General features: G+C 47.2%; 1 protein-coding gene across 1 annotated transcript in view; it reads left to right on the top strand.

Moving 5' to 3' along the window:
- The first annotated feature begins 13,368 nt into the window (after positions 1-13,368).
- NPEPPS (aminopeptidase puromycin sensitive) overlaps positions 13,369-26,932 on the top strand; it is a 1,690,513-nt gene continuing 1,676,949 nt past the window's right edge. The window contains exon 1 of the mRNA XM_069634659.1: positions 13,369-13,655. Within this exon, the coding sequence (XP_069490760.1) occupies positions 13,434-13,655 (222 nt within the window). The 5' untranslated portion in view covers positions 13,369-13,433. The remainder of the gene's footprint in view (positions 13,656-26,932) is intronic.

The following is a 26,932-nucleotide window of genomic DNA, read 5'->3' as shown; positions in this document are numbered from 1 at the left end:
GCACACTCTCCACTGCGCGAACACTCAGATGCACACAGAAGCGCCGCGATATTGGGAGATGAGTTCACAGACTATTTGAAGAAATTGACAAGGGCAGCGCGCGCAATATCAAAGCAGCTCTCTCCACCCTTCACTAGAGAGGAGGGAAACATAACAGGGTCTTTCACGGAGCCTGAACAACAGCTACAGCTGATGCCGGGCGACTTAATTTATGTCAGGAGTTTTGTGCGTCGATGGAATGCACCACGGTTCCATGGCCCATACGAGGTAGTGTTCTGCACGCCCACGGCAGTAAAAGTAAAGGGCCTGAAATACTGGGTACACTTGACAGATGTACGAAAAGCATATAGTAATGTGCAAGAGGAGGTAGATGAGGAGGCACAGACAACAGCAAACGATGCAACTGAGCAGAATGTCTGAATATGAACCTGTGTGTGTGGCAGTAATGCACCTGAATGGGCAAATGGCTGATAAGTATACTTGCATTTTTACGATAGTACTGAAAAGAAAAAAAAAACATTTTTTTTCCTTTTGTCTGGTGGAACCTATATGTAATTAATGAAGTGATCAAATTATGAAGTGTTTACACCCTTGTCTGTGCATCCCGGTCTCTACAAACCCCACCGCTTCCGTTCCCTGTCAATATATATTGGCACTGATAGTGACAACAAAATGTTTACATGCATGCACTTAATGCACTTTTATATCTCAAACAGGAGCTACCATGGCATCTAACGGGCAGCCTGCAACGGATAGAATTAGCAGAATGAGAGAATTATTAAATGAGAGATGCAGATATTCGTATGAGTGTGGATTATCAGTGTGCATTACATTGTTTTTTATAATAATGTTTGGCCTGGTTACATATTGGTTTGTAGCGTTCATCTCTATCGAGATAAACGAGGGGGGAGGGATTAACAGCACTGGGATTAATAGCACTACTGGAACCAATACAACTGCAAGTGTCAATACTAGGGAAGGTGATTTTTTGGTATGGGACGGAACTAAACTTGTATGGGGTTATCACACCACACCATCCAATGCTGTCATATCAGAAAAGAAAGGGCTACAGGGTGGACTGCAAAATAGCACAGTGTCTCCGCCAAAGATGTCTAAGTACAATGCTCGCAGTTTAAATGACCGAAACCCGTCTGCCATATCGTGGTTATATAACGCCCCCACCAGCCAACCTGCCCCCATATTTAACGACCTGCAAGATAACGTCAAGGACGAAAAGGAAAAGATGCTAGCAACACACGAAATATTATATGATGCATGGGCCAAGGGGGGCGGGAATGAGAAAGGGGGGTCTATTTTGTCCCTCGCCCAGGAGGCTGGGAAGTACATGAGGAACAAGAATAACAGACGAAAAAGGTAAACCGGGAGGAGGAAGTATGATGAGTACTATGGGTTAGGATTAGATAAAATGGAAGACCCACGACACCCCCACCAGACAAATAAGTGGTATGCAGATATGAGTGCCACAGCGAAACAAACAACAAACGAGAGCTGTTATGTCTGCTCCCTCATTCCTCATGCTTCCGGTACACCCAAAGTATTGCTACCCAAAGAGTTGCCAATTATAGATGCCCAATGTCTCCTTCATCTCACGTTATGCAGGATTAGGAACACCTTCCAGGCACATGGAGTTACTTTTAGAATACTGCAGAACGAGAAAACTTGCTATCCAAAGACGGCAGGGGTGGTATGTCTGGAAGAACCATTTTTTGTAATACAAGGGACACTTTTTTCGGACAACAAATGGAAGGATGAAGAAGTAATGTGTAAAGCTGAAGCACTGAGAGGTGTGGCACCAGAGAAATTGCAGTGGATAGAAGAAACATGCACACCAGTGTGGAAGGAACACATTTCAAAACTGACTTGGGAAAACCGCCATTGAAAAACCCTTCAAACTGTAGAACGAAATAGACTATGAATTATGTTTTAAAGGAGAGGGGAAAACCTCCATGGGGACAAACAAGAACTGTAACAAGACCCTCACCATCCCAGATCTGAGAAAAGGGACAGCGGCCCTGATGGACACGTACTGGGTATGCGGCAACCAGGCATACCTGTACCTCCCCCCATCATGGAGTGGCAGCTGCTCGATGGCCACTCTGCACTCAGCCCTAATGGTAATACCAGAAAGCCACATCGATGGGAGTAAAAGGACACAGGAACGCATACAACAGAGTGCGGCACAACCAACTACGGAGTCACAAATGTATGTCCTGTCTTCCGGGAGCAAAGGAGAGGTGCTGACCCGTAACAGACGAGCATCAAACTACATATCAAAGGCATCATCAGAACTGTTGGCTCAGATCCCAGACAGATATCGATTATTCAGCTCAGCAGAAACATTCTTTGCCTCAATCATCTCAAGTGTCCAAGCAAGAGCAAATGCAAAATGGCTCCAGATAACACGCTGGGAATTGATTCAGCTGGCAAATGACACTGAAGAAGGGTTCAACGTAATGAAAGTGGAACTAAGGGCTTTACGGCTGATGACCATGCAAAACAGGTATGTCTTGGACCTGTTGACGGCAATGGATGGAGGTGTTTGCCGAAAAATCGGAAGTGCCTGCTGCACTTTCGTACCTTCTGAAGACGCAGAGAACGGCTCCCTGTCCCATGTGATCGAAGCAGTCCACAACCTAGGAGAAAAAATGAAAATGGAAGGTGGAGCAGAAGACAGCACGTGGTTCGATAACATCTTCTCCTGGGTCCCCTCATGGCTTGGAACAACTGTGAAATTTTTGATGCCAGCTGTGGTGTTCCTCCTTTTAATTTTTTGCCTGTGCCAGGTGGGTCTTCGATTTTGTGCTAACGCAGTACCAAATGGTGCAATGATGATGGTGACAATGGGCAACACCCGTGGGACAATGCAAAACATGCAGGAAGTGCAGGTACAAACAGGATCAGATGACACACCGAGATATCAGCTAGTGCCTATCTATCACGACAAGGATATCATAGATAAAGTATGGCACACCACCATTAGAGAGCCCCGTGTACTAGAATGGTACCAGGAGGTGTGGGTAGATTTGGCGGGAGATGGGATGAGGCAGTGATGGACGAAGAAGAATGTAGAAGACTGGAGGACTTAAAGTATTCGTTACTTAAGTAACAAAAGGGGGGAAATATAGGGGAGGAGTGGTCCAAAAAACCCCCCTTGCCTACATCTCCACCCCAGGTGAGGGTCATGGCTCATCGGGCGGTCCCTCCTTACCACCAGGGCCCAGGTGGTGGATGGCTCGCCTGCTGAAGACATTGCCCACCCGTATTGAATTTAGCTAGGCCTCGGAAACCATTTTGTCTAATAAAGATGGTGTGAGCTTAGCGCACTGTAGCGCGGCCCCCACCCTCGGAGAAGTTCCAGTTATCCCTGTTGCCGCAGCACCCTGGCAGATCCGCTGTGAGCCCGTTCCCACGAACAAGACGGACATGAGCTAGCATAAGATACTAACATTGTAACATTTCACCTTCCGCAGTGTATCATCGCTCCCAGCATGACCCGGCCAGCGGGCTTGGGCGATGAAAAGAACGGTAAAATGGTCATCAGATGGCAGAAAGTCCCCACATATTAATGCCAAGACCACTTGCAAAGTGTGCATTTCTCCACAAAAATCTCTTCTATTACAAAAACCTGTAAAATGTATAACCATGATAGAAAGCATGCTTCCATGATATTAGCAATGACAAGCCCACACCACTGCAGTTGGGTACTAACAATGAAGGAGCGTTCCAGGGGTCTGTTTGTTATATGTATCACTGGGAAACTTACACTCCATGGTTCTGCGCCATAACCGAACTAATGCTGCTAGAGTACACGAGAAGACAAATGTAACCATACAGAGGGCTCATGTGAAGGATGCGCGAGAATGCACTTGTCATGCGTGTATGTCTAAGCCCCTTATGTGCCACCACCGTCACGTACAGTGGCGGGTCATTTTCTATGTACTCCACCAACCACACTACTACCTCACTTAATGCAAATGTATATGCATATAACTAAATACTGTAGTTGTTAAAACATAGTGTACGAATAAGGTGCTCAGACTGGATATAATCGAGACACATCCAGCAAGTTGAAATGTATGTTTTCAAGTGATTCAAACAAATATTATAAAGTGTTCAACTGATTGTGATGTTTTCACCTCTAAAAGCCGGCAACACACGAGGAAGATACCTTTGTGAATATGTGCAAGGCCATTCCCCCTCCCACCCTGCGAAGACTGCCAAACATGAGAGCAGAGGCCCGCGCCGCGCTGCTCCACCTCCCCCAACCAGACTGGAGCCGCTTCAAAGATTTGTAGCCCCCTCTACAGCACCCAAGGCCACGGCCCGCCACCTGTATTATTTACAGCACAGCAGTAAACCTCTGCCTGAACACACACTTTCAAAGGCGCCCCCTCGTAAACCCCACAACCCACCGGATCATCTTAGACTTATGGCCCAGTGCAATCAGGACACCCAATACTGTGGCAACACACAGCGGCACATTCATAACAACATCTAACAAGAACAGGAAGGCATGTACCGCCTGTCCCATGCCCTGGAGCTTAGCCCCCCAACCTATGGCACCGGTCAACAGGATACTGGTAACCATGCCCTGACGAATGACCATCAGACCCCTCACAAGGTGCATTCCTCCTGTGTTGCATTAACCTGTAGAATAACCTATTGAAAGATTTACTAAAGAAGATAATATTGCAATGACTGAATGACTGTGGTGTGCATGGCATAGGGCAAACAAGTCAGGAAAAGACATTCATCTCTGACACTGGCCACAATGGCACAACAACACCGCCCAGATGAACTCAGCTGACCTGCCAGGCCCAGCCCAACCCACGAGGCTGACCAGTGCCGTCCTCCAGCCAAGGCCAACCACATCGCAGCAGCACCTATAGCTAGTCATCGCCACCCAATCCCATCGAACTTGTGCCCCCTATAGTATGTAGGTTCTTATGACGTTTTTTGTAAATATATACGCCTGTCTTTGCTATTGTCAGACAGAGCGCTCTCAGAGATTGCAGAGTTCTTTGCATGCCCTATTCTGATTGATAAACTCCCATTTAAGCTCACCCGCACTCTGTCTTGGCTTTATTCCCGACTTGGGAGAGTCCTTCATTGTCTCTCATTGCGGGGAGGATCGTGCTGGCTGGGGACGCTTGCCTTCAGTAGGCGAACCTATCTATTTTGTTTGCGGTAATGTAGCATTTCCATGGTTGCCCAGGGATTGGCTGGGAACTTGTTATCTAGGAATCCTGTTACCAGGGGTGTTTATAGCAAGTACTGTAGAGGTTTCGAAGGCTCGTCCACGGCGGGACGAGAATGGCGACACTCCAGCACAGGTTTTAGGAGATGTAGCGAAATCATTCCTTCCATTCTTTGGGCAGATAGCGAATTCCGAGGATATCAGGAAACTAGCGAGAGTACTGGAGAGAACCATCAACCGGACCACAGATATACTCTATAATATGACTTTAGAGCAGAAAGCGATCAGATTGGTAGCGCTTCAGAACCGGATGGCATTAGATGTCATTCTGGCTGAACGTGGTGGAGTATGTAAACTAGTGGGGTCCGCTTGCTGTGTTTTCGTACCGGATTCCTCCCCAACTATTTTTAAAGCAATACAGAATCTGCACATTCTTAGTTCAGAAGTGCATGTTCCCGAGGGAAATTGGGATCTTAGCGCTTGGTTCTGGGACTTCTTGCGGTCTTGGGGTTGGAAAGTGCTTTCAGTCTTGCTGATTATTTTGGGAATTATGCTATTTCTTTGTTGTTGTATCCAATGTCTACCAAGTATATGTTCAGTGCTAGGGGGATGTTGCACTCAGGCAATAGGTACAATAGGACATAAAGTGTATGCCCCGGATAAAACCTCTAAGGAGTATGTACTGAAAGAGATCTTAGTAAAAGATCTAATGGCGATAGATATTTCTGACAGCTATTCAGGGTGTATGGACGATGACACATGAAGTTATTTGCAGGGAGATCAGAAGTAGTTTAGCACTTGGCATAGGCCAAAAGGAGGGTTTGTCAAACTAGAAATTATATCGTGCCTCCTATTGCTATGAATATATGTATATTGGCCTACGCCAAGCTGCTAACAAGCTGCTTATAAACTACATGTGAATAAACTCGCATTGCAAGGTCCTGACCTTAGAAACCATGTAAACTGTAATTTTGGGTCAAGCCGCCATTTTAGGTTTTCTTGCTCTATAAAGTCACCATGTGAGCTAAAATGGTAGCCTATGTTATTCAGAACAGAACTTGATTGTCATGACCTCTGTACAGCCAATGTATAACTTGCCTGCAGGCCACTTGTTAGGGTCATGAGCTGAGACCTTGTCCTTCTGCTGACCTGTGTGCAATGGATTACCTGTATCACCGAAACTGATCTATAATTGAATGAGAACACCTGCTTAACTATATTGTATAAATTAAGTCCTGCATTGTAATGTTAGGCCTAGAGCATACATTATTACCATTTCTTCTTGTTAATGTATAAACCTAAGATGAACTAGATTTGACCTGGCAAGGGCCCCTAGAGCAGTAACTTATTTATGGAATGGTTAACCTGAAGAAAGGCTGGATAACAGGCTGGAGAAATGTATAAAAGCCTGACTGTTTCAATGAATATTTGCACTCACTGAGCACACCGAACCACGCCGGAGTTCGCTGTGTTGTACTGAGGGTCGATAGCTATCTGAATTTTGTTCTGTTCTTTTGTAACTGGATTCAGTATAAAATAAAGTACTTTGTATGTTCCTTTGTAACCTGTGTTTGGTGTGTTTTCTTTTTGGTTACCCAGCCTCATATTATTTCCTTGTTTTCACAAATTGTTCTCCGTCCCCCAGGTACGAATCATCCGAGAGTGGGTCACTTTGGTCGCGTCGATTATGTTCCTATGCCGGGGTTGTCAAATCAGGGAGTTTTCAGAAGTGGGATGAGAGTCGTGTTATGGAGTCATGCTGCTTACCACTCGCGGTTATCATAGTTCCTTTCTTGTTAATTACCACTAGCCTCCCAGGCACGAACGTGGGGTCTTCTTTCCTTTTCCTTGGCTTGAGCACCAGAACCTGATCTCCTATTTTGATGTTGGCCCCTCTCGCTCCTCGACGGGAATCTGCTGTGTCTTTCATCTTCCAAGTTCTGATGCAATGAGCTATGATGCTGAGGGCGGGGTCTCGTTCCGACTCCTTCAGGAGGGTGGTCCAGTCCACTGGCAATGGTTGTAGGTGGTGTATCACGTCGTTGTTGTATGCGTCAGCAATTGATGGGCCTGCTTGTCCTGGCCCTGTAGGGTGTCTCGATAGATATTCGGCCAGGTTGTCTTCCTTCCCTGGCTGAAGAATGATGTTGAATTTATAATCCTGAAGCCGTATGCCCCATCGTGCTATTATTGGCAGCATCTGTGCTTTTGGGTCTCCGAAGATTGTTAGGAGGGCTTGGTGGTCCGTGAGGACTGCAAAAGCATAGCCGTATAGGAAGAGATGAAAATATTTGCAGGCCCAGATGACAGCCATGCTTTCTTTCTCTGGCTGGAAGTATGCCTGTTCCAGGTGGGTGAGATTCCTGCTTGTGTATGCCACAATGAATGTCTCTTTGGAGCCTGTGGGGTACCGTTGTGTCAGTATGGCTCCTAGGCCCACCGGGCTGGCGTCACCTATTACTTCTGTCTTTCTTTCTGCATTAAAATAAGCCATATCTTTGGCTTTGGATATGTTATTACGTATAGTCTCGAAAGCACGCTGGCAGTCTGTCGACCACTCGAAAAGCTGGTCCTTCTTTATGAGTATGCGGAAGGGGGTGCTGATGGTAACATAGTCCTGGAGGTATCTTGAGCAGTAGCTCACCAGCCCGAGGAATGATCGAAGTTCGGACATGTTCTGTGGTGGCTGGGCGGTATTCAGTGGTGCCACCTTCTCTGGGTCGGGTCGCATCCCCTTCTCCGAGAATATATGTCTGAAGAATCTGAGTAAATCCTTCTGGAATTCGCATTTGTTTTGCTGAGAGTTAAACCTGCGGCTTCAAGTACTGTCCACTCTTGGTGGAGTGCAGCATTGTGTTCTTCTTTGGTTTCACCAAATACTAGGACATCGTCCTAATAATTGAGGCAGTAGTTGGGAACTTGTTTTATGACTTTGTGGATTTCCTCCTGAAAATTTCCGACACAGATGAGATACCAAAACTGAGTCCCTTGTATTGGATGAGACCAATGTGGATTACAAAAGTGGAAATATATCGGGACTCAAAGGCCATCTCGAGTTGGTGTTAGCCTTTTGTGAGGTCTAAATTTGAGAAGTATTTCCATCATGCAGTAGGTAGATCATATCTGTCATCCTGGGTGGCTGGTGTCTTGCACGTTCAATTGCTTCATTCGCCCGTCTCATATTCACGCATAGTCTGATGGTGCCTTCTGCCGATTTCTTTGGGACGGGTACTATCATCGATACCCATGGTGTGGGTCTGGTCGCTGGCTCAATGACATGTTGCTTCAGCAGCTTGTCGATCTCGTCTTCAACCTGCCTTTCTATATTGATTGGTATTCTCCTACAGTGTCCTGCGACAGGCTTGATGTCAAGGTTGATGTGTACTTGGATCTTACGGTTTTTGAGTTTCCCCAGTCCTCGAAATAGCCTTGGGAAGGCCATCTCAATATCTTCTGGCCTTGCAAAGTATTTGTGGGCCATCAGTTGATACAAAATGTGTACGAGGCCCATGTCCGCAGCAGTTTTAAAACTAAGAATGCAGCCGCTATTTACTTCAGTCTTTAGTACATGTAGTTGTATCCTCTCCTCATGTAACTTGTGAGTGCAAGTGGCCGTAATAACTCAGTTACAAGGTAGCAGGGAGGACGATCCATAAAGATAAACGGCAATGGTGGATCGTTTGAGTTTTCGGGGTTTTTGGAGAGATTTGTATGCCTCCTCCCTTATCATGTTAACTGTTGCCCACGTGTATATGAGGAATTCCAGAGGGGTGTCATTGACATGAAGTAAGAGGGTCGGGCTGTGTGTTTTTGCCGTGCAATTATTCAGTGCCCAGAAATATCCTTTCTTTGGCTGGTCATCCCCTGACGATACAGAGTCACTACTGGAAGGTGATCTCATTACAATGTATCGGACATATCGCCTGTGACCTCCGTGTCTAGACCCTTTGTATGACCTGTGGTCTTCACGCACGAGGGGCCTGCTGTACTCTCGCTCTTCCCGATTGTGTCTTCTCGGTTCACTGTCAGGCCCGGCGTCATGTGAGTTTGGTATTGGTGCCTATCTTCGCTCCCTGTGGGATCTCCTGCCCGCTGGGGGCAGAGGTGCATTTTTGCACACTGCGCGAAAATGGTCATCGCCGCCGCATTGTTGCCTCAGTGCTGGGCATTTGCCTGTAAAGGTATTTTTGTCCACATTTGAAACACATGGTGTTGGTACGTTTTGGCTGCGGTGATCCATGTGGCGTGTAGTTTGTTGACGTTCTCACTTTCAGTCAATATAGGTTGTATCATGACCTTGCTCGGGTTGTCCAGATGTGACTCTACCGCTGATTCCATGTGTGCCAGCGCCAGGATTTCCTCTGGTGACCTCTGCTTCTGTAGCAGCTTTTTTTTAAATGCTTGAGTGTCACATGTGGCAGAGAGGAAATGGCGTGCTTCATGTTCATCCTCTGACAAACTGGCCTGCCGCCTGCTCCAAAGGCAATACTGGCACTACGTTCTCACTAAGAAGAGAGCCCTTATCCAAGCCCACATCTCTGCGGCATCTAACAATTCGGCCGAACTCTTTAAAATCTGCATGGAGCTGGCCAACCCTGCTGCAGTCTCCACCGCTCCTGTCCCCTCCCAGGCCACTGGCCTCTCACTTCATTTAAAAAACTCAGGACATCCTGTCCTCACTCTCCTCCTATCACCTCCCCTCCTCTATTCCCTACTCTCCCTCTGGCCCTTCTGCAGCCACCCCTCCTCCCTCCTTCTCTGCCTTTCCCCTTTTTTCTGCTGACGAGGTTTCGAGACAAGTCCGATCTATGAAAGTCTCGTCAAAACAGGTCCACCCCTGTTTCTCCAAAACTATCAAGGACCACATTGACTCCCTGGCGCCTGCCCTGGCTGACTTTTGCAATCACTCATTCACCTCTGGAGTCTTCCCATCCCCCCTCAAGCACTCCCTTGTGCACCCCCTTCTTAAGAAACCCTCTTCCGACCCCTCCTGCCCAGCTAACTATCGCCCAATCTCTATCACTCCCTTCCTGGGCAAGCTCCTGGAGAAACTGGTCATCTCCCAGCTTAATCTCCATGCTGAATCTGTTGGTAGTCTTCATGCCCATCAGTCTGGCTTCAGAGCTGCCAGAAGCACGGAAACTGCTCTCCTGGACATCCGTGAGGACCTGCTCTCAAACCTTGACTCTAACACCCCTTGTGTTCTCATTTTGCTCGACCTCTCTTCTGCCTTTGACACTGTCAACCACACCATCCTGCTCAACCGTCTACGTGATAACCTGGGTATCACTGGTCAGGCTCTGGCGTGGCTGACCTCCTTCCTCTCTTCAATTGACCCTCCCAGGTCCAACTGGGTTCCTTCCTCTCTGACATCTTTTTCTCTACCTGTGGTGTCCCCCAGGGATCTAACCTCTCCCACTGGCTGTTCAACCAGTACCTGGCACTTCTTGCTCACCGCATCGCCGCTCTCTGTCCCAACTTTCAGTGCTATGCGGATGATACCCAGCTCATTTGCAGGCTACCCTCGGCCTCCTCTTCCCCTTCCCTCATCTCTGACAGTCTTTCTGCTATCCAGGTATGGTGTGCCGCCAACGACCTCTGCCTTAATGCCAGTAAGACTGAGATTCTACTTATTGGCACATCCACTCCCTCCTTCCCTGCAGCTCTCTGGCCGGCCTCCTTGGCCCTCTTCCTGCTCCTACCTGCAAGGCAAAAAACCTTGTGGTCATCTTCGACTCCACATTCTCTTTCTCTCCTCACATATCTGACGTCTCTAAGAAGTCACACTACCAGCTACACCTCCTCAGAGGTATCCTTCCTTTCCTCTCCTTCCCCCAGAAGCTCACTGTCTCCAGAGCCCTGGTTCTCTCGAAGCTGGACTACTGTAACAGCCTCTATCTAAATCTTCCTGCCTCTACTCTCCGCCCTTTGCAACTCATCCAGAACAGGACTGCGAGACTTGTCCTTGGCCTCAAGCCCAGGGACTGTATCTCTCCAGGACTGAAATCGCTACACTGGCTCCCAGTGGCCGCGAGGATTAAGTTCAAAACCCTCTGCATTATCCACAAGGCCTTCTGGGGCCTTGGGCCAAAATACCTTCAACTCTCTCTTCCTAAATATCTTCATTCTCGAGCTCTTCGCTCATCCACCTCCAACTACCTCAGGGTCAGCCGCTTCTCCAAGCAACGAGCTGGGGGTAGATCTCTCTCCGCAGCAGGGGTCTCCCTCTGGAACAGCCTTCCTGCCTCCCTGAAACTTGAGAAGAACCATCTCCGGTTCCGGAAGCACCTCAAAACCTTCCTCTTTGCCTCCGCTTTCTCTCCCCTGCTAAAATCACTGAACCTGCACTGAATCTGCAACTGGCCACTCACCGATCTCGGTCCTTGGCCCTGCCACTCTTCCCTGCACTGACTACCTGCACTACGGGACTGTCTCTGTATCCTACAGCCCCTTCTCCTGGCACTTACCTTGCACTTGCCACCAGCTGGCCCTATTACTTATCTTGTATTTTAACCATGTACTGCACTTCCCCTCTCCCCTTGCACTTTTCCCAGTCCCCCTACCTTTGCACTTACGCGATCTGAATGACACCTGGCCTAGTAGGCTCGTTGTCTGTTCTCCCCTTGTTCCCCCCCCCCGCCTCGTCACGCCTTGAAACACTTGCGTATAGGCGCGTTACAAATGCCATATCATCATCATCATTATCATCATCACATCCGGCAATGACTTGGGATCGCAATGCCTCCTCATTGGAGTACCTATGAAACTCGCAGTGTTTTAGCTTTATCCGTAGTCTCATGACGAAGTTGTCTAAAGATTCTCCCTTGTCTTGGTGTGTTGTATGAAAGATATGTCTCTCATAATCAACGTTATTGTGAGGAGCGAAGTATTCAGATAGTTTCATGTGAAGATCCTGGAAAGAGGCTGTTTCAAGGTTCAGTAGTTCTCCAGCGATGTCTCTGTATGTTGTGGTATAAAAAAATGAAAAGGTTGGATTTTTGTTTTCAACCAAATAACATTTTTTTTTTAAGTATATGACTTTTAGGATGAGACTAAGGCAAGACAGTCGTGTTGTCCTGCAAGAAGCCTCAGGCAGTAGAGACAGCAGTTCCAGGCTACATCTCCCAGCCTGCACAGGTTGTCTCCGTGTGAGGCGTTTTGCCCTTAATTGCATACGGATGTGACGAGGCTACAATACGAGACCATGCTATAATTCTAACAAATAAATATGTGCAAACGTTTGGGAACATTTAATATTAGACTGTGCAGAAGAATAGACAAGAATGGTATGTACCAAGACATTCTTTGTTGTTAAAAAGGCAGGGTAAAAGATAGGCCTCCTCCATAAACATGTCATGTTCCCACCTATAAAAATAGCCCCTACAGTGCCACTCAATCGCAGGCACGAGTCTTCCTGGTACAGTGTGACATAGACATAAACAAAAGACAAGCAAGTCATGCTGTTTAAACTCAGGGTACTATTTTGGATCATAAAGAGGCCATGTTGGAATGCTGTGGAATTCGTTAAAGAAAGTTGCCTGCTTTTGCCTGATAGGCTGTTTTAGCTATTCTATTGAGAAAGCTCTGTGAAACTGTCATATTCTAAAATATCTATAAACAAGTTTAAAAATATACCCGCTCAAAAATATTAATTATTATTATGTTTTAAGCTTCTAACGCCTAGAGGAGACAGAGACACACGCTAGTTCTATGTGAACCGGCCAGGCTGTAGCCGTTGGAAGCAGCGTTTCCCCGCAGGCTCGCGCGCTCAGCAGGTGCTTGCCTTCCTGTACCCAGTGTCTAGGTAGACGAGGCACGCTTGCCAAAGTTCACGACTTTTGGGCGTATGAACATGCCGACCATGTCCAGATAGAACGATCTGCATTAAAGACGTTAAATTTAATCAGAAGGGAAAATAGCTAAAAGTTTTATTATGAAATTACTCTTTGTTTCTTTAAAACATTACAATATTAAAGTTATATTACGGTTGCACACATAAGTCAAATAAACGAACGTTTCCGTTCCTAGTTTTTCAGTTTCTAAAGTAGTGAAATCGGCTACAAGGCGCCGAGCTTACCCTTACAAGATGGCCACCGGTCGAGCGCGAAGCGTTTGCAAGGGGGTGCGGCAGCCGTCGGTTGACGCCGTGACACAGCTCGCGCTCCCCTCTCTGTGACAGGCCGTGTGTCAGAGCCGCCACTCCCCCGAAGGCTGGATGCTGGTGGACCGCTTGGCAGCCGTCGTACTGTCTCCAGTTCGCCTGCTTTTCTTCGCCGGCCACTTTCGCTATCGCTCGCTTGTGCCATCTCGCAGCATGACGGAGAAGCGGCCCTTCGAACGTCTCCCGGCCGACGTGCGGCCCCTCAACTACGGGCTCTGCCTGCGGCCCGATCTGGTGGACTTCACCTTCGAGGGCAAGCTGGAGGCAACGGTGGAGGTACGAGAGGATGGAAAGTAGGGAATCCCGCGGGGAGGGGGACACCGGGCATTTGACCTAGTGGTTGCAGTAAGAGTAAACTGTGGCGCATACTTCTCACCTCGTTCACGTGTACACTGTCCCAACGTTCCCCGTACCGCTCACAACCTGCAGTAACATACTACCAGGAAACATTCATCGTTTTGACAGCACCCTCTTTGAAACTCTTATCGCGTTGAGAGATGTGGTTGACGGGTGCAGTCAGACGGCATACTGGGGCACCAGACTCTTTGGAGTTCTTCTCCGTGTATAAAGTGGTGGATTGCCCTGGTGTCAGCATTTGAGAACTTTATCTTTGGAGATGGGCTGAAGGCAGCTGTGATGGTTCCGATGAGAGGTAGCTTGGGAGTACATGCTCATTTACAGTTTTTGCTTAACTTGGCTCATAGAGCGAAGTATGATATTGCCCGAATCACCTGGCTAGGTTGACGTATCTGTTCTGGGTAAGCTGTAGGTGCATGTGTGGACGTTTGTGTGAGCCGGGGCTGTAGGGGTCGCTAGAACTGGTGCATTTAACCTATTGAAGGCACACGAGTCAGTTTTTGATTTACGATGCTGATTTTGCAAGGGAGAAATCTCACGAGCAGGGGCGGATGCAGCCTCAAAGATTTGCTGTGGTTGGAACACAGTTTTTCAAAGTGGGTCGTGTGACCATGAGTGATCACGAGATGACGCTCTAAGTGCATGCATGTTCACTGTCATTTTGCATTTGCTTTGTGCATCCTAACCTTGGTAATCTCTGCATACATAAGCTGTAGCTTTGAAACCAACTGATCTGTGAAGTGTTGAGAAAAAAACGTTAAGCGTAAGAGTTGATGGGTAAATTATGTTGGGTATTAAACATTTTTTAATTTGATGTGCATCGACTATAGATCCTAGAACAGCAACAAAACGTATCGATCTCACTAGGCACTAGATGCGTTTCCTGCAAGTTCCGCATTTAGCGTTGCTGCAGATGCATTAACCATTTAGGGCAATTTATCAAAGTTCAGTCTTGGGGGTTGAGTTTCACCCACAGACACGAACTTCCTGAGATCATCATGATGAATATTGTTTTGTTTCCTACTTTGTGCCATCCATATGCCTTTACAACCATCTTTTCCAATTCTGTGAATAGTCTCTGAAAGATATCGTTGGGAGTTGTAAGAGCTCTAAAAGTCTAGCAGTTCGTTTCTGGCTTCATCATCGGGGGTATATTTATAGGGGCAGGAGATGGTCCTGTGCAACTGTATGTTTGTTACCATTGCCTCTCCATTGTTTAAGCACCCTCTACTCTCACAAGTGAGAGATTTGACCGGCCCTTGCTGTAGTAGCACCCCTTTCGCCTCAGCTCCATTTCACTGATGCATTGCAAAGCCACATTTGAGGTAGCAGGGCAGAGGAATAGCGTGGTGGGTTTCACCATAAAGGATGTGTGCATGAAAGTGACATGTATGATCGATGTAGTAAAAGGTTTCATGTCAAGACTAAGCTCTGGTGGAGGTGCAGAGTTAATTGTGTCTCGGTAACAGATGAGATGAATGAATACTGTGTGATGTCCTGTCTGCCAGAGGAGTTAAGTGGTGGTGACTTAGGTGTTTCTTTAGTGGTTGAGTGGAAAGCGTTCTGGGATCCTGTATAGAGTTTTGTGGGAGGCTTATTGGACAATGGCATTGGCTATTGATCAGTGGTGCAGGTTGTTGTGGCGTCAAGGAATGGAGGAAGAGGTATGATCTCACTCGGATGGCTAGCTGAGAACTGCCTTTTGACTTGCATTCTTGGCATCAGTTTACTGACTTAAGGCTGTAAGGGAAACCTCTCTGATGGATGAAGGGACAGATTGTGAGGCAGGAGGTCATAACAGAGTGCTTAAACAATAGTACTTTAGTGCATCTGCAGCCTGTGAGTGTAATATTTAGCTTCAGTTGTGCAGGTGAATAGGTGTATCAGTCAATTTTGCCCATTCATATGTCCTTTCTAATGGCTACTGTGAAGCCTCCTGGAGGTTTGGGAGCTTTTTTTTAAACGTTTTTGGCAAATACCAAGTCTTTCCCTTAACGCACAACTTTCATCCCAGAAGTTTTAAGAGCTTACCCATATGATATATGAATGGACCCGAGTAAGCCCTTGAAATGAATCAGAGATCTTTTACCTGTTCTTCTAGTTCAGATTCTGCAATTCCTCTGGAATTTACACTGCTTGCACTGGCTGGTATTACACTGAACTAAGTGCTTGCTTTGATACTCTTTAGTTATAATGCAATACGAAAGATCGCTAAAGTGTTCTGGGGTTGAGGCAAAGCATGCTGGGAGCCTTGGGTAGTTAGTCAGTGGTATGGACGGTTTGTACTGGGTACAGAGGTTTGATAGAATATTTATTATTAATTAATGACGCGCTTAATAACAGTGGTTTCTAAGTGCGGGATCGGGATTCAAAACTGTTTTGCCGCTTTGTTTTGCTTCCAAGTCAAACGTGTTGGCCCGAGCTATCCTTGCATCGTTTTTGTACACAGGAAGTAGTGGCATAATTGACTATCTCAACACCAGCATATGATCCCAACACTTGCCTTCTCTGTTCACCTCACTTATTTCCCCAGCCCCTTTCACTTGCCGCCTTGGCCAGCCCAGCACTTGCTCTCCCCCACCCTTGGGGGGTACCTGCACTTCTCCCTCCCCACTTGCATTTACTACTTTGTCATGCGCTTGCACGGTAGGATTGTCACAAGGCCATTATAACTGTATAACTGTTTTTATTTTTTGATTCCCATGTCCCCTCTCCCGTCTTGTAGCGCTTGGAAGCACCTCTCTATAGGCACCATATAAATGTCAAATAAAATGTTCAGAAAATATTTCGTTAGAATAGCATCTATTGCAACCTGTGCATAGAAAGTATAATATTCTTTGGATTTTTAAGAGGGTAAATCTGCCCCCAGCACTTCCTTTTAATGTTGCCACTCTGCTAGTAGTATAGTTAAGCTGCTAAACAGATTAGTTTGAGAGCCTTATGGGTACGTGTGATCTACCATGCAACATATAACCCCTGCCAAGAAATTCGGAGCCTTAGGGTTGAGTAGACCTGCTCTTCTTATACCTGGAGCTTTATCAGGACATTGAACTTTATCAGGACATTGAAGTCCATGAAGTTTGAGATCCGGGTAGTCTTATTTGAAAATCACATACTCGTTTTCAGCCTTCAACTTTTTCTCTTGACGTTAGGTAATTGTGAAAAGTTTGCCTCATTGTGGCAGCCATTTGGACGACATTAATCTGGAAAGTTTAAATTATTTTACAACAGACATATAGCGCTAGCCAATGTATTATTGGCAAATGACAACTTGCAATTTGGGAAGTACAAATGTGTCCGTTTAATTTATTGAAAAGGTTAACCATTGTATTAACTGATTTAGGGACTGGCTTTCCATCTGCTACTACTGATGGATTTTTTTGTTGAGGTGGGAAATGGAGCACAAAGGTTATGCTAGAATTTGCCCACATACATTTGCCAAAGGGCGCTTGTCCTAGGCATCTGTGTTCAGCTTCTTGTGCATTCCTTTGAAACTCAGAGTGCTGACTCGGTCGATCATTTCAATTGGGGGTGTTAACACATTGCGGGACTGAATCCTGCAGAAAGTGCCATATAATAACTTTATATTTTTAAGTTGAGGTGCATTCCACTTGCTGATGTAGCGTTCTTCCTGTCGGTATTCTGAAATGTGTTATTACGACTAAAACATGAAGCCTAATTTTTTGCAGTATACATAACAGTTTGAAACTTCACGATGATACATGGTGGTAGGAGTCGGCACCCAAACATGAAAGGCCTCTGGCATGCACGGCAACTGTCAGCTAAGCCAAGGAGGGCTTGCTGCAGTATAGAGGGGACTTGGGGTAAAGCGTATGGTTCTGCCAAGGTTGGTTTCCTTAGTTTTTAGGATATTTTTTCCACTTCCAGTGGCCCATCTGTATACATTAACTGTTCATTAGCTAAATGCAAACGTATATTAAATGTTTCTCTCTTTCTCTCTTTCTCTCTTTCTCTCTTTCTCTCTTTCTCTCTTTCTCTCTTTCTCTCTTTCTCTCTTTCTCTCTTTCTCTCTTTCTCTCTTTCTCTCTTTCTCTCTTTCTCTCTTTCTCTCTTTCTCTCTTTCTCTCTTTCTCTCTTTCTCTCTTTCTCTCTTTCTCTCTTTCTCTGCTCTCGAAGTTTAAAAAGGACAGGACATCCTGGTCTCCAACCCAGGCCTCCCTATCGCTGGCACCTATACCATTGCCTCCTCCAGGCAAGCTTTCACTGGCATCCTCTTTGTTGTTCCCTCGCCAGACCTATGGACTCTTCATATGGTCCTTTCTCTTCTCCCATTAATGGTGGCACCCGTTGGGAGGGCCTCCTTCCTCTCCTCGAAGATCATCATTAATGTTTGTGAATGGCAACGTCTTGGTCCAAGGCCCTCAGACCAACCTTCTCCTCTTTGATAGACGCATCCCGCGTCTCATCAATTTCCTTTCTTCTCCTGCTGTCCCCTCTTCCTTGGCTACCTTGCCCTCTCCTCCTTCCTCCTCTACCCCCACTCAGGCTTCCTTTACACCTACGCAGGGCGTACCTCTAATTTGTACCCCTCCCCGGAAGTCTTTCAAGGACGGCAACCTTCTCCACATTGCCACTATTACTCTCGCTGTGCTGTCAAACACTCCTGACATCTGCCGCCTTCTGGAGGAACTTGAACTCAGTGTCCTTTCTCACTGAGACATGGTTCATGGCCAGCTCTGTCGCATGCTTTGACACTCTCCTCCCTGGCGGCTACAAGATCCTCTCTGAGCACAGATCCAACCGTTTCGGAGGGGGTGTAGCCCTGATCTTCCCCGAGTGGATTCCTGCCTCTGTCATTCCTACGCAGGCCTACTCCTCTTTCGAATGCCTCGTCTGCAGGCTCTCTTTCTCTCCTAGCCATTCCATTACTGTGGCTATCTATCGGCCACCTGATCAGATCTCCTCCTTCCTCTCCGAGCTGGCGGATCTCTCTCCCGCCCTCCTCCCTCCTGGTCTTGAGAACTCAACTCCTCCTTCTTGGAGACTTCAACATCCACCTGGATGCATCCTGTCCCCCCTCTGGACTCTTTCGCGACTCTCTCTCTCACTATTCTCTCCTCTGGCCCGACTCACTCTATAGGGCACACTCTGGATGTTCTGATCTCCTCAGACCTTCCCCTTTATATATCCCTCTCACCACTCCTCTCTCTTGGAGTGATCACTTTCTCCTTTCCTCCCATCTCACCCTCTCTACCCCCCAGGCCAAGCCAACTCCAGCACTGCCACCCACCTTCTCGGTCATCCGACCCATGAAGCATGTCAGTTGAGGCTTTCGCCGCCACCTTCTCTTGTCCCGCTCCCCCTTTGGCTGACTCACACCCTGACACAGCCCTCTCCATGCTACACTCCATCTCTGATACTCTAGATGTTCTTGCCCCTGTCGTGAGGATCCGCCTGAAGCCCAAAGCCAAGTGCAACTCTTGGTACGACTCAGACCTAGTCTACCTTAAACACAAGTGCAGGATGGCTGAGAGGAAATGGCGTGCTTCTGGTACATCCTCTGACAAACTGGCCTACCACCTGCTCCAAAGGCAATGCCCTCTCTGTCCGCACCAAGAAGAGAGCTCTCATCCAAGCCTGTGTCTCTGCGGCATCCAACAACTCGGCGGAACTCTTTAAAATCTGCAAGGAACTGGCCAATCCTGCCGCAGTCTATACCTCTCCTTTCCCTTCCCAAGCCCTCTGCGCGGCTCTGGCCGTTCACTTAATCTCAAAAACTCAGGACATCCTGTCCTTTCTCTCCTCTCTCTCCCCCTCTTCCCCTTCCTCCCTCCACTCACTGCTCTTACTCTGGCCCTTCTTCAGCCACCCCTCCTCCCTCATTCTCTGCCTTTTCCCCCGTTCTCCCCTGATGAGGTTTCCAGACAAGTCCGATCCATGAAAGTCTTGTCAAAACAGTTTCACCCCTGCTCCTCCAAAACCATCAAGGACCACATTGACTCCCTGGCCCCTGCCTTGGCCGACTTCTGCAACCATACCTTCCCCACTGGAGTCTTTCCTTCCCCCCTGAAGAACTCCCGTGTGCAACCTCTTCTTAAGAAACCTTCTGCTGACCCGTCTTGCCCGGGCAACTATCGGACAATCTCCATCACTCCTTTCCTAGGCAAACTCCTGGAAAAGCTGGCCATCTCTCAGCTTATACTCCACACGGAATCTGTTGGTTGTCTCCATGACCATCAGTCTGGCTTCAGAGCTGCCAGAAGCACGGAAACTGCTCTTCTGAACACCTGTGACCTGCTCTCAAATCTTGACTCCAAGTCTCCCTCTGTCCTCATTCCTCTCAACCTCTCTTCTGCTTTTTATATGGTAAACCACAACATCCTGATCTCCCCTCTCTGTGACACCCTCGGCATCACAGATCAGGCCCTGGTGTGGCTCGCCTCCTTTCTCTCTGGCCGGTCCTCCCAGGTAGAACTCTGGCCCTTTCCTCTACCACTCCCTCAGGGATCTAACCTTTTCCCCCCTGGTTCTTCAATATCTACATGGCCCGCTTGGCCCATGGGATCTAAGCGTTACCTCTAACTTTCAGTGTTAAGCAAATCTTTCAGGCTACCCTCGGCCTCCTCCTCCTCGTCGCTCATCCCTGACTTTCTAGCCTAAATTCAGGCTTGGTGTGCTGCTAACTATCTATGCCTAAATTCCAGTAAGACAGAGATCGTCCTCATTGGGACCCCTGCTCCCACCTTCCCACTTACTCACTGGCCTGCCACCCATGGCCCTGCACCCCCACCTACCAATGAGGCAAAAAATATTGGGTTCATCTTCGACTCCACTCTCTCATTCTCTTCTCACGTCTCGACATCTCCAAAAAGTCCAACTACCAATTGCACCTCCTCAGAGGTATTCTACCTTTTTTCACTTTCTCTCTAGTCTGGACTATTACAAAAACGTCTTTCTCTATCTTCCTATTTCTACTCTCTGTCCTCTACAACTCGTCCAGAACAGAACTGCAAGATTTATCCTTGGCCTCAAGCCCTGGGACCGTATCTCTCCGACTCTGAAATCCCTCCACTGGCTCCCCGTGGCTGCAAGGATCAAGTTCAAGACCCTCTGCATAATCCACAAGTCTTTCTGGGGCCTACTATCTACATCGCACAGCGCATTGGGCCTTATTACCACACACTAAAGGTTTAGCAGTACTCAATGAGCTCCACTCCATGTGCTCTTTACCTCCCTATTGTCTGTGTTTATCTCCATCCCAGTTTGAATTAATCATAAATTAACGTCAGTTCATCATTCCGTAATTTGAAATGCAACGCACATTTCAAACACATAGCCGACGCGTGTTTCGACCTTTGATAAAGTCTTCAGGGAATCGGATGGATCATATGTCGCTTAATTTTCTTTTTATGGGTGTCTGTGTTTGAACATTACCCTTTGAACATTACCAGATAGTGTCTCTCCGTTTTTTTTATTTTTTTTTTATTGGCTCTTAGTTTAGAAATACCAGTCTTATTTGAAAAATCCATACAAGTTTAGTTCCATCCCATACCAGAAAATCACCTTCCCTCATATTGACACTTGTAGTTACATTGGTCCCAGTGGTGCTGTTAATCCCAGTGCTGTTAATCCCTCCCCCCTCGTTCATCTCTATCGAGATGAACGCTACAAACCAATATGTAACCAGACCAAACATTAGCATAAAAAACATCGTAATGCACACAGATAATCCGCACTCATATGAATATATGCATCGCTCATTTAATAATTCTCTCATTCTACTAATTTCTCCGTTGCAGGCTGCCTGTTAGATGCCATGGTAGTTCCTGTTTGAGATATAAAAGTGCATTAAGTGCATGCATGTAAACATTTTGTTGGCACCATTAGTGCCAATATATATATTGACGGGTAATGGAAGGGTATTCACAGACAAGGGTGTAAACATGTCATAATTTGATCACGTCATTATTCACATATAAGTTAAAAAAAAAACTTTTTTTTCCAATAATATATAAAAAGAGAATGCAGCAATACTTCATCAGTCACTTTCCCATTCACGTTCATTGCTGACGCGCAAACACAAGTTAATATTCAGACATTCTGTTCAGTCGAATCGGTTGCTGTTGTCTGTGCCTCCTCATCTGCCTCCTCTTGCACATTATTATAAGCTCTTCGCACATCTGTCAAGTGTACCCAGTACCTCAAGCCCTTCACTTTTACAGCTGTGGGCGTGCAGAACACTTCCTCGTATGGGCCGTGGAACCGTGGTGCATTCCATCGACGTACAAAACTCCTGACATAAATTAGTTCGCCCGGCATTAGCTGTAGCTGTTGCTCAGGCTCTGTGACAGACCCTGTTATGTTTCCCTCCTCTCTAGTGAAGGGTGGGGAGAGCTGCTTTGATATTGCGCGCGCTGCCCTTGTTAATTTTTTCAAATAGTCCGTGAACTCTTCTCCCAATATCGCGGCGCTCCTGTGTGCATCTGAGTGTTCGCGCAGTGGGGAGTGTGCTGTGTGCATTCGTCTCCCAGTCACGATTTCGTGCGGGGACAAATGGTGATCTTTACTTGGCTGGTTTCTCAGTTCAAATAGCGCAAGGGGCAGACAGTAGATCCAATTCTTCTTCAATGAAAAGCATAGTTTTGATAACCTGCCCTTTAACAGTCCGTTCATCTTTTCCACTACGCCATTACTTTGAGGATGATAAATCGAACACAATTTATGTTTTATTCCCAATAATGTAGTGACTTCCTTGAAAAGTTCATTCACAAAATGAGTGCCGTTGTCTGAGCGAATCACATCACAAATTCCCCAGCGCGGGAACACTTCCCTCACTAGGAACTTGGCGGCGCTTTTGGCATCAGGTCGTGCACATGGTCCCGCTTCCACCCACCTTGAAAATGGGCACACAACCACGATCATGTACCGTGCGCCATTACACCTTTCCCCCATGTCTGCGTAATCAATATGCAGTTCTCTGAATGGGCCAATGGGTTTAGGAATTGTTCCCCGGAGTGTGCGTAATGTCATTCCTGAATTGTAGATCTGACATGTTGTGCATTCCATTGCCAATCGAGATACGTGCTCCTGGAGACAGGGCACAAACCATTCTTCTTGTATTTCTGCTGCAATGTGCTGTTTGGTATTATGTGCAGGGAAGTGTAGCTGTTGAAACGCAATTTCTAGTAACTGGATTGGCATTACCACTTTTCCTGAGTTATTTTGCCGCCACAGCAAGTCTGTTCCCGACTTGCTGCACCCTCGTTTTGTCCACATCAATTTTTCGTCGTCACTAGCTCCTTCCTGTAATTCTAGTATTTGTGATATGGGCATCATGTTGTACCCTTCTGGGGGCTCTTCGTTTGTCTTATGCTGCAGCATGTACTCACCTGCGTCATATTTCTGAAAATAGGAAGCCTCCTTGGCGGCAGCGTCCGCTGCCCCGTTCCCCAAAGACACGTCTGTGTTGGATGTATGTGCTTGGCACTTAACTATTGCTACTGCAGTAGGGTTTTGTAGGGCCTCAATTAACTCTTTCAACAATTCCGCATGCTGCACTGGTGTTCCGTCTGCCCGTCGAAATCCCCTCCGCCCCCATCTCGCTAGAACTCCATGTACTGTCGTCATGTAAGCTGAGTCTGTGTATATTGTCACTGCACAACCCTTTGCTGCATGTAGTGCTTCTACGAGCGCAATCAGTTCTGCTGCTTGTGCGGAGTAATGTGATGGGAGGCGGTATTGAACTAATGTTTCATACTCACCGTCTTCTAATCTCACCACCGCCATACCAACATGCTTTTCTCCCGTGTCCACGTCAATCGATGCAGACCCATCCACGAAGTACACTTCCCCCTCGCTCAGAGCGTTCTCACACACCACTGTGTCCTCCCCTCTTTCTCCTGTGTAGGTTGCGCAATCGTGGTCCTGCATGTCCTCTAGTGTACACGCTTCTGTAATGAATGTGGCGGGGTTCACTGTCTTGCATCTCACCACATGGATATTGGCGCTAGACAATATAATCTCGTAGGCTGTTGCCCGCTGTGTTGTCAGTGTGCTTTTTGACCTCTCAAGTATTGCAAATAATGAATGTTCCACAAATAATGTCACAGGGCAACCCATTACTATTGTGGCACTTTTCTCAATCGCGAACGCGGCTGCAGCGAGTGATTGCTCGCACGCGAAATGGCCTTGCATCACGGCATCTAAAGTACCACTATAGTAAGCCAAAGGCTTGTGTCCTAGGGACGTCTTTTGTGTCAGTACAGCTGTCATGAGGGTTCCCTTGCAGTGTGAGAATAGGTAAAATTCGCGTCCATAATCAGGGTTTGCTAGCACTGGAGCGCTTGAAATTAACTTTTAATGATTGGAATGACGCGCGCATTTCTTCTGACCATTCTATTTTTTTATTTTCCTGTTGTGCTTCCTTGAGTGCTTGTAGTAGGGGCCTCGTGTATGCTGCATAGTCTAATATCCATGCTCGGCAATAGTTGCACATTCCCAAGAATTTCTGCATGTCTTTCACTGTTGTGGGTTCTCCTACAGATCTTATCGCTTCTACCCTGTCGGGGATTATTCTTTTTCCATCTTTTGATATCAGTTGTCCTAAGTATAAGACCTGTGTCAGGCAGTACTGTAACTTCTCCTTGTCTACCTTGTACCCCTTGTTGGCCAGTAGAGTCAGGAGCGTTGTTGAATCCTTTCTACATGTTACTTCGTCTTGTGCACACACTAATAAATCTTCTACGTACTGAATAATCGTACTCTCAACTGATAGGTTTCCCAAGTCTTCATGCAATATGCGGTTGAATATGCTCGGGCTCTCACAGTATCCCTGTGGTAGTCTGCAGTGTTCATATCTTTTACCCCCCAGTGTGAATGCTGTAAGGTATCTACTCTCTTCAGCCAGGGGTATTGAGAAAAATGCATTTTTCAAGTCTACTACTGTGAAATGTGATGCCACTTTCGGGATGCTGCATAGTATTGATGCAGGGTTCGGGACCAGAGGGAACTCCTTCTGAATTACATCATTTAGGGGGCGTAAGTCCTGTATCATCCTCCAAGACCCTCCTTTTGCTTTTTTGATTGGATAAATACATGTTACATGGGGAGGTTGAAGGCACTATTATCCCTTGTGCTAGTAGTGCATTTATGGTCTCTCTTATCCCTTCTTCAGCCTCACGGGACAATGAATACTGTTTCACTCTGGGTAAAATTGCTCCTTGCTTTAACTTTATTACCACAGGTTGTATTCCATGCAACAGCCCTACGTCTTGGGGGCCTGTTGTCCACAAATTATTTGGTACCAGCCTCATGTCGTCATCAAAAAATGACGGCGGTGCTCCTACCACTGCCATCAATTGGACGGGGGTTTCCCTGGCTTGAATCAAAATGTCACAGGGCATCGCTATTTCCATTACTATCTCACCATCCCCTTCTGTGTCTGAAAAGAGATCCTCATCTGTTAACTCTCGTAGGGCGATGTTGGCATTTGTACACAGCACTGTATGCCACTCACATCCTTCCCTATCCACTCCAATCACACCGATCCTTTTCGCTGATACCTGTACAGCGTGCAAGTCTAATGATACCACTGATCCTGGTGCTCTGTCGGGACACACTATGGGGCGGAAGAGGAACTCCGCTGGAATCCTCCAGTCCATTCTTCTTAGCTCTGGAATTATGAGGGCCAAACTCTTTAGCCCTTCAATAAACATTTCCTCATTTTCCGGCAACCCTCGTACTTCCTGTGTGGTTGTGTAGGCTTGCACTACCAACATCGCACGCAAGGGGCATATCCCGGGTGTAGAACACACTATTCCTCTCTCGGTAAATGATATGGTCATGTTAAGTTTACTCAGGAGATCCCTCCCTAATAAATTTATTGGTGAGTGTTCAATATACAGTAAGGGTGTCTTTACAGTTTTGCCCCCCACTGTTACATCCAAAGCTTCTGTGTAAGGAACTTCAATTACAGCCCCAGAGAACCCCTGCGTCTCTAACTTCCTGTTAGATAACGGGAACCGGCCCTCTCGGATACATGATTTCTCCGCTCCCGAATCAACCATGAATATGAACTGCTTGCCTCCTATCTGCGCACCTACCAATGGTTCCTCTGCTGCATTGTAGGTTGTAGATAGAACTGGACACGCAAGTGTTCTCTGTGGGCTGTCCTATGCGGGGTGTCTCATCGCCCCCCCCTGATTAAAAACACTTCCTGAAACCACTGACATGCCGTTGTAAGGTGCTGGTGCGGGGGCCCCGTTTGCTGTTGTCGCGAAAGGGTTGCCTGGCGTATATTGCATATTGTCATTGTTTTGTGGGTGGTTCTGTGTTCTATACTGGTGCCCCTGTTGCTGCTCAGCATTACCTTGGCCTGGGTTTCTCAGTTGTTGTTGTCCCATTGGAAGACCATATGGGCTCACCGGGTGGGGATGGCCATACTGTTCTACCTCTTGGAACCCATTGTTGGGTCTAGCTCTGCACTCCCTAGAGTAATGCCCCCATCTTCCGCAGTTCCAGCAACTCCCTTGTGCACCTCTAGGGCCCTGCCATCCATTTCCTCCCATTCCTCCGTATCCCGGTCCACCCCTTCGGCCCCTGTACCCACCTCGTCCTCCTCGAGGGGCCCACTCCTGCCACTGCGACCCTCCGCCTGTCTCCTGCTCATTCCATTGCCGCTGTCCGGCTCCAGCCCAACTAGTTGCCATCCTTCCTTGTATTATCATCGGCCCCTCCTCCTCCTCATCTCCCTCCCTGCTGTGTGGGAGCGCGGCAACTGCTGCTGCAACCTTCACCAACTTTCTGTACTAATTTCGCTTCGTCTGCCAATCTTTTCTGCGCCACCTCCTTCTCCCTTTCCTTTATTCGCTTACAATGGTGTACTATTATGCTCTGAATCTCAGGCCATCCCTTTGCTTCAATACCTGCTATCTTGTCGAGCGCCTTTTGCACTTCTTTGGGGAGCCCTCTTTTTATAATGAAATAAAATAACCATGTCGATTGATACCAGGGCGTACCCGTTTCTGCTCTCCACATCTCTTGGACCCGAAAAATGTAATCCATAGCCTCCTCCCCGTCATTCATTGTACACTGCATTACGGACTGTAAGTCTGGCGTGTCTGGAAACTTTTCTCGCAAGGCATCCCACACCCTTGCACACACTGTGTTAAAGGAGGCCCCGTCATGGCGGTCGCAGTCTAATGTTACACCCGGGAAACCAGCCTTGACCCATACTC

This window comes from Ambystoma mexicanum, chromosome 13, assembly GCF_040938575.1.
Source record: "Ambystoma mexicanum isolate Mex_15411 chromosome 13, UKY_AmexF1_1, whole genome shotgun sequence".
In the NCBI taxonomy this organism is placed as follows: domain Eukaryota; kingdom Metazoa; phylum Chordata; class Amphibia; order Caudata; family Ambystomatidae; genus Ambystoma; species Ambystoma mexicanum.
The sequence above is the reverse complement of the archived record's forward strand: the minus strand, read 5'-3'. Positions and strand labels throughout refer to the sequence as shown.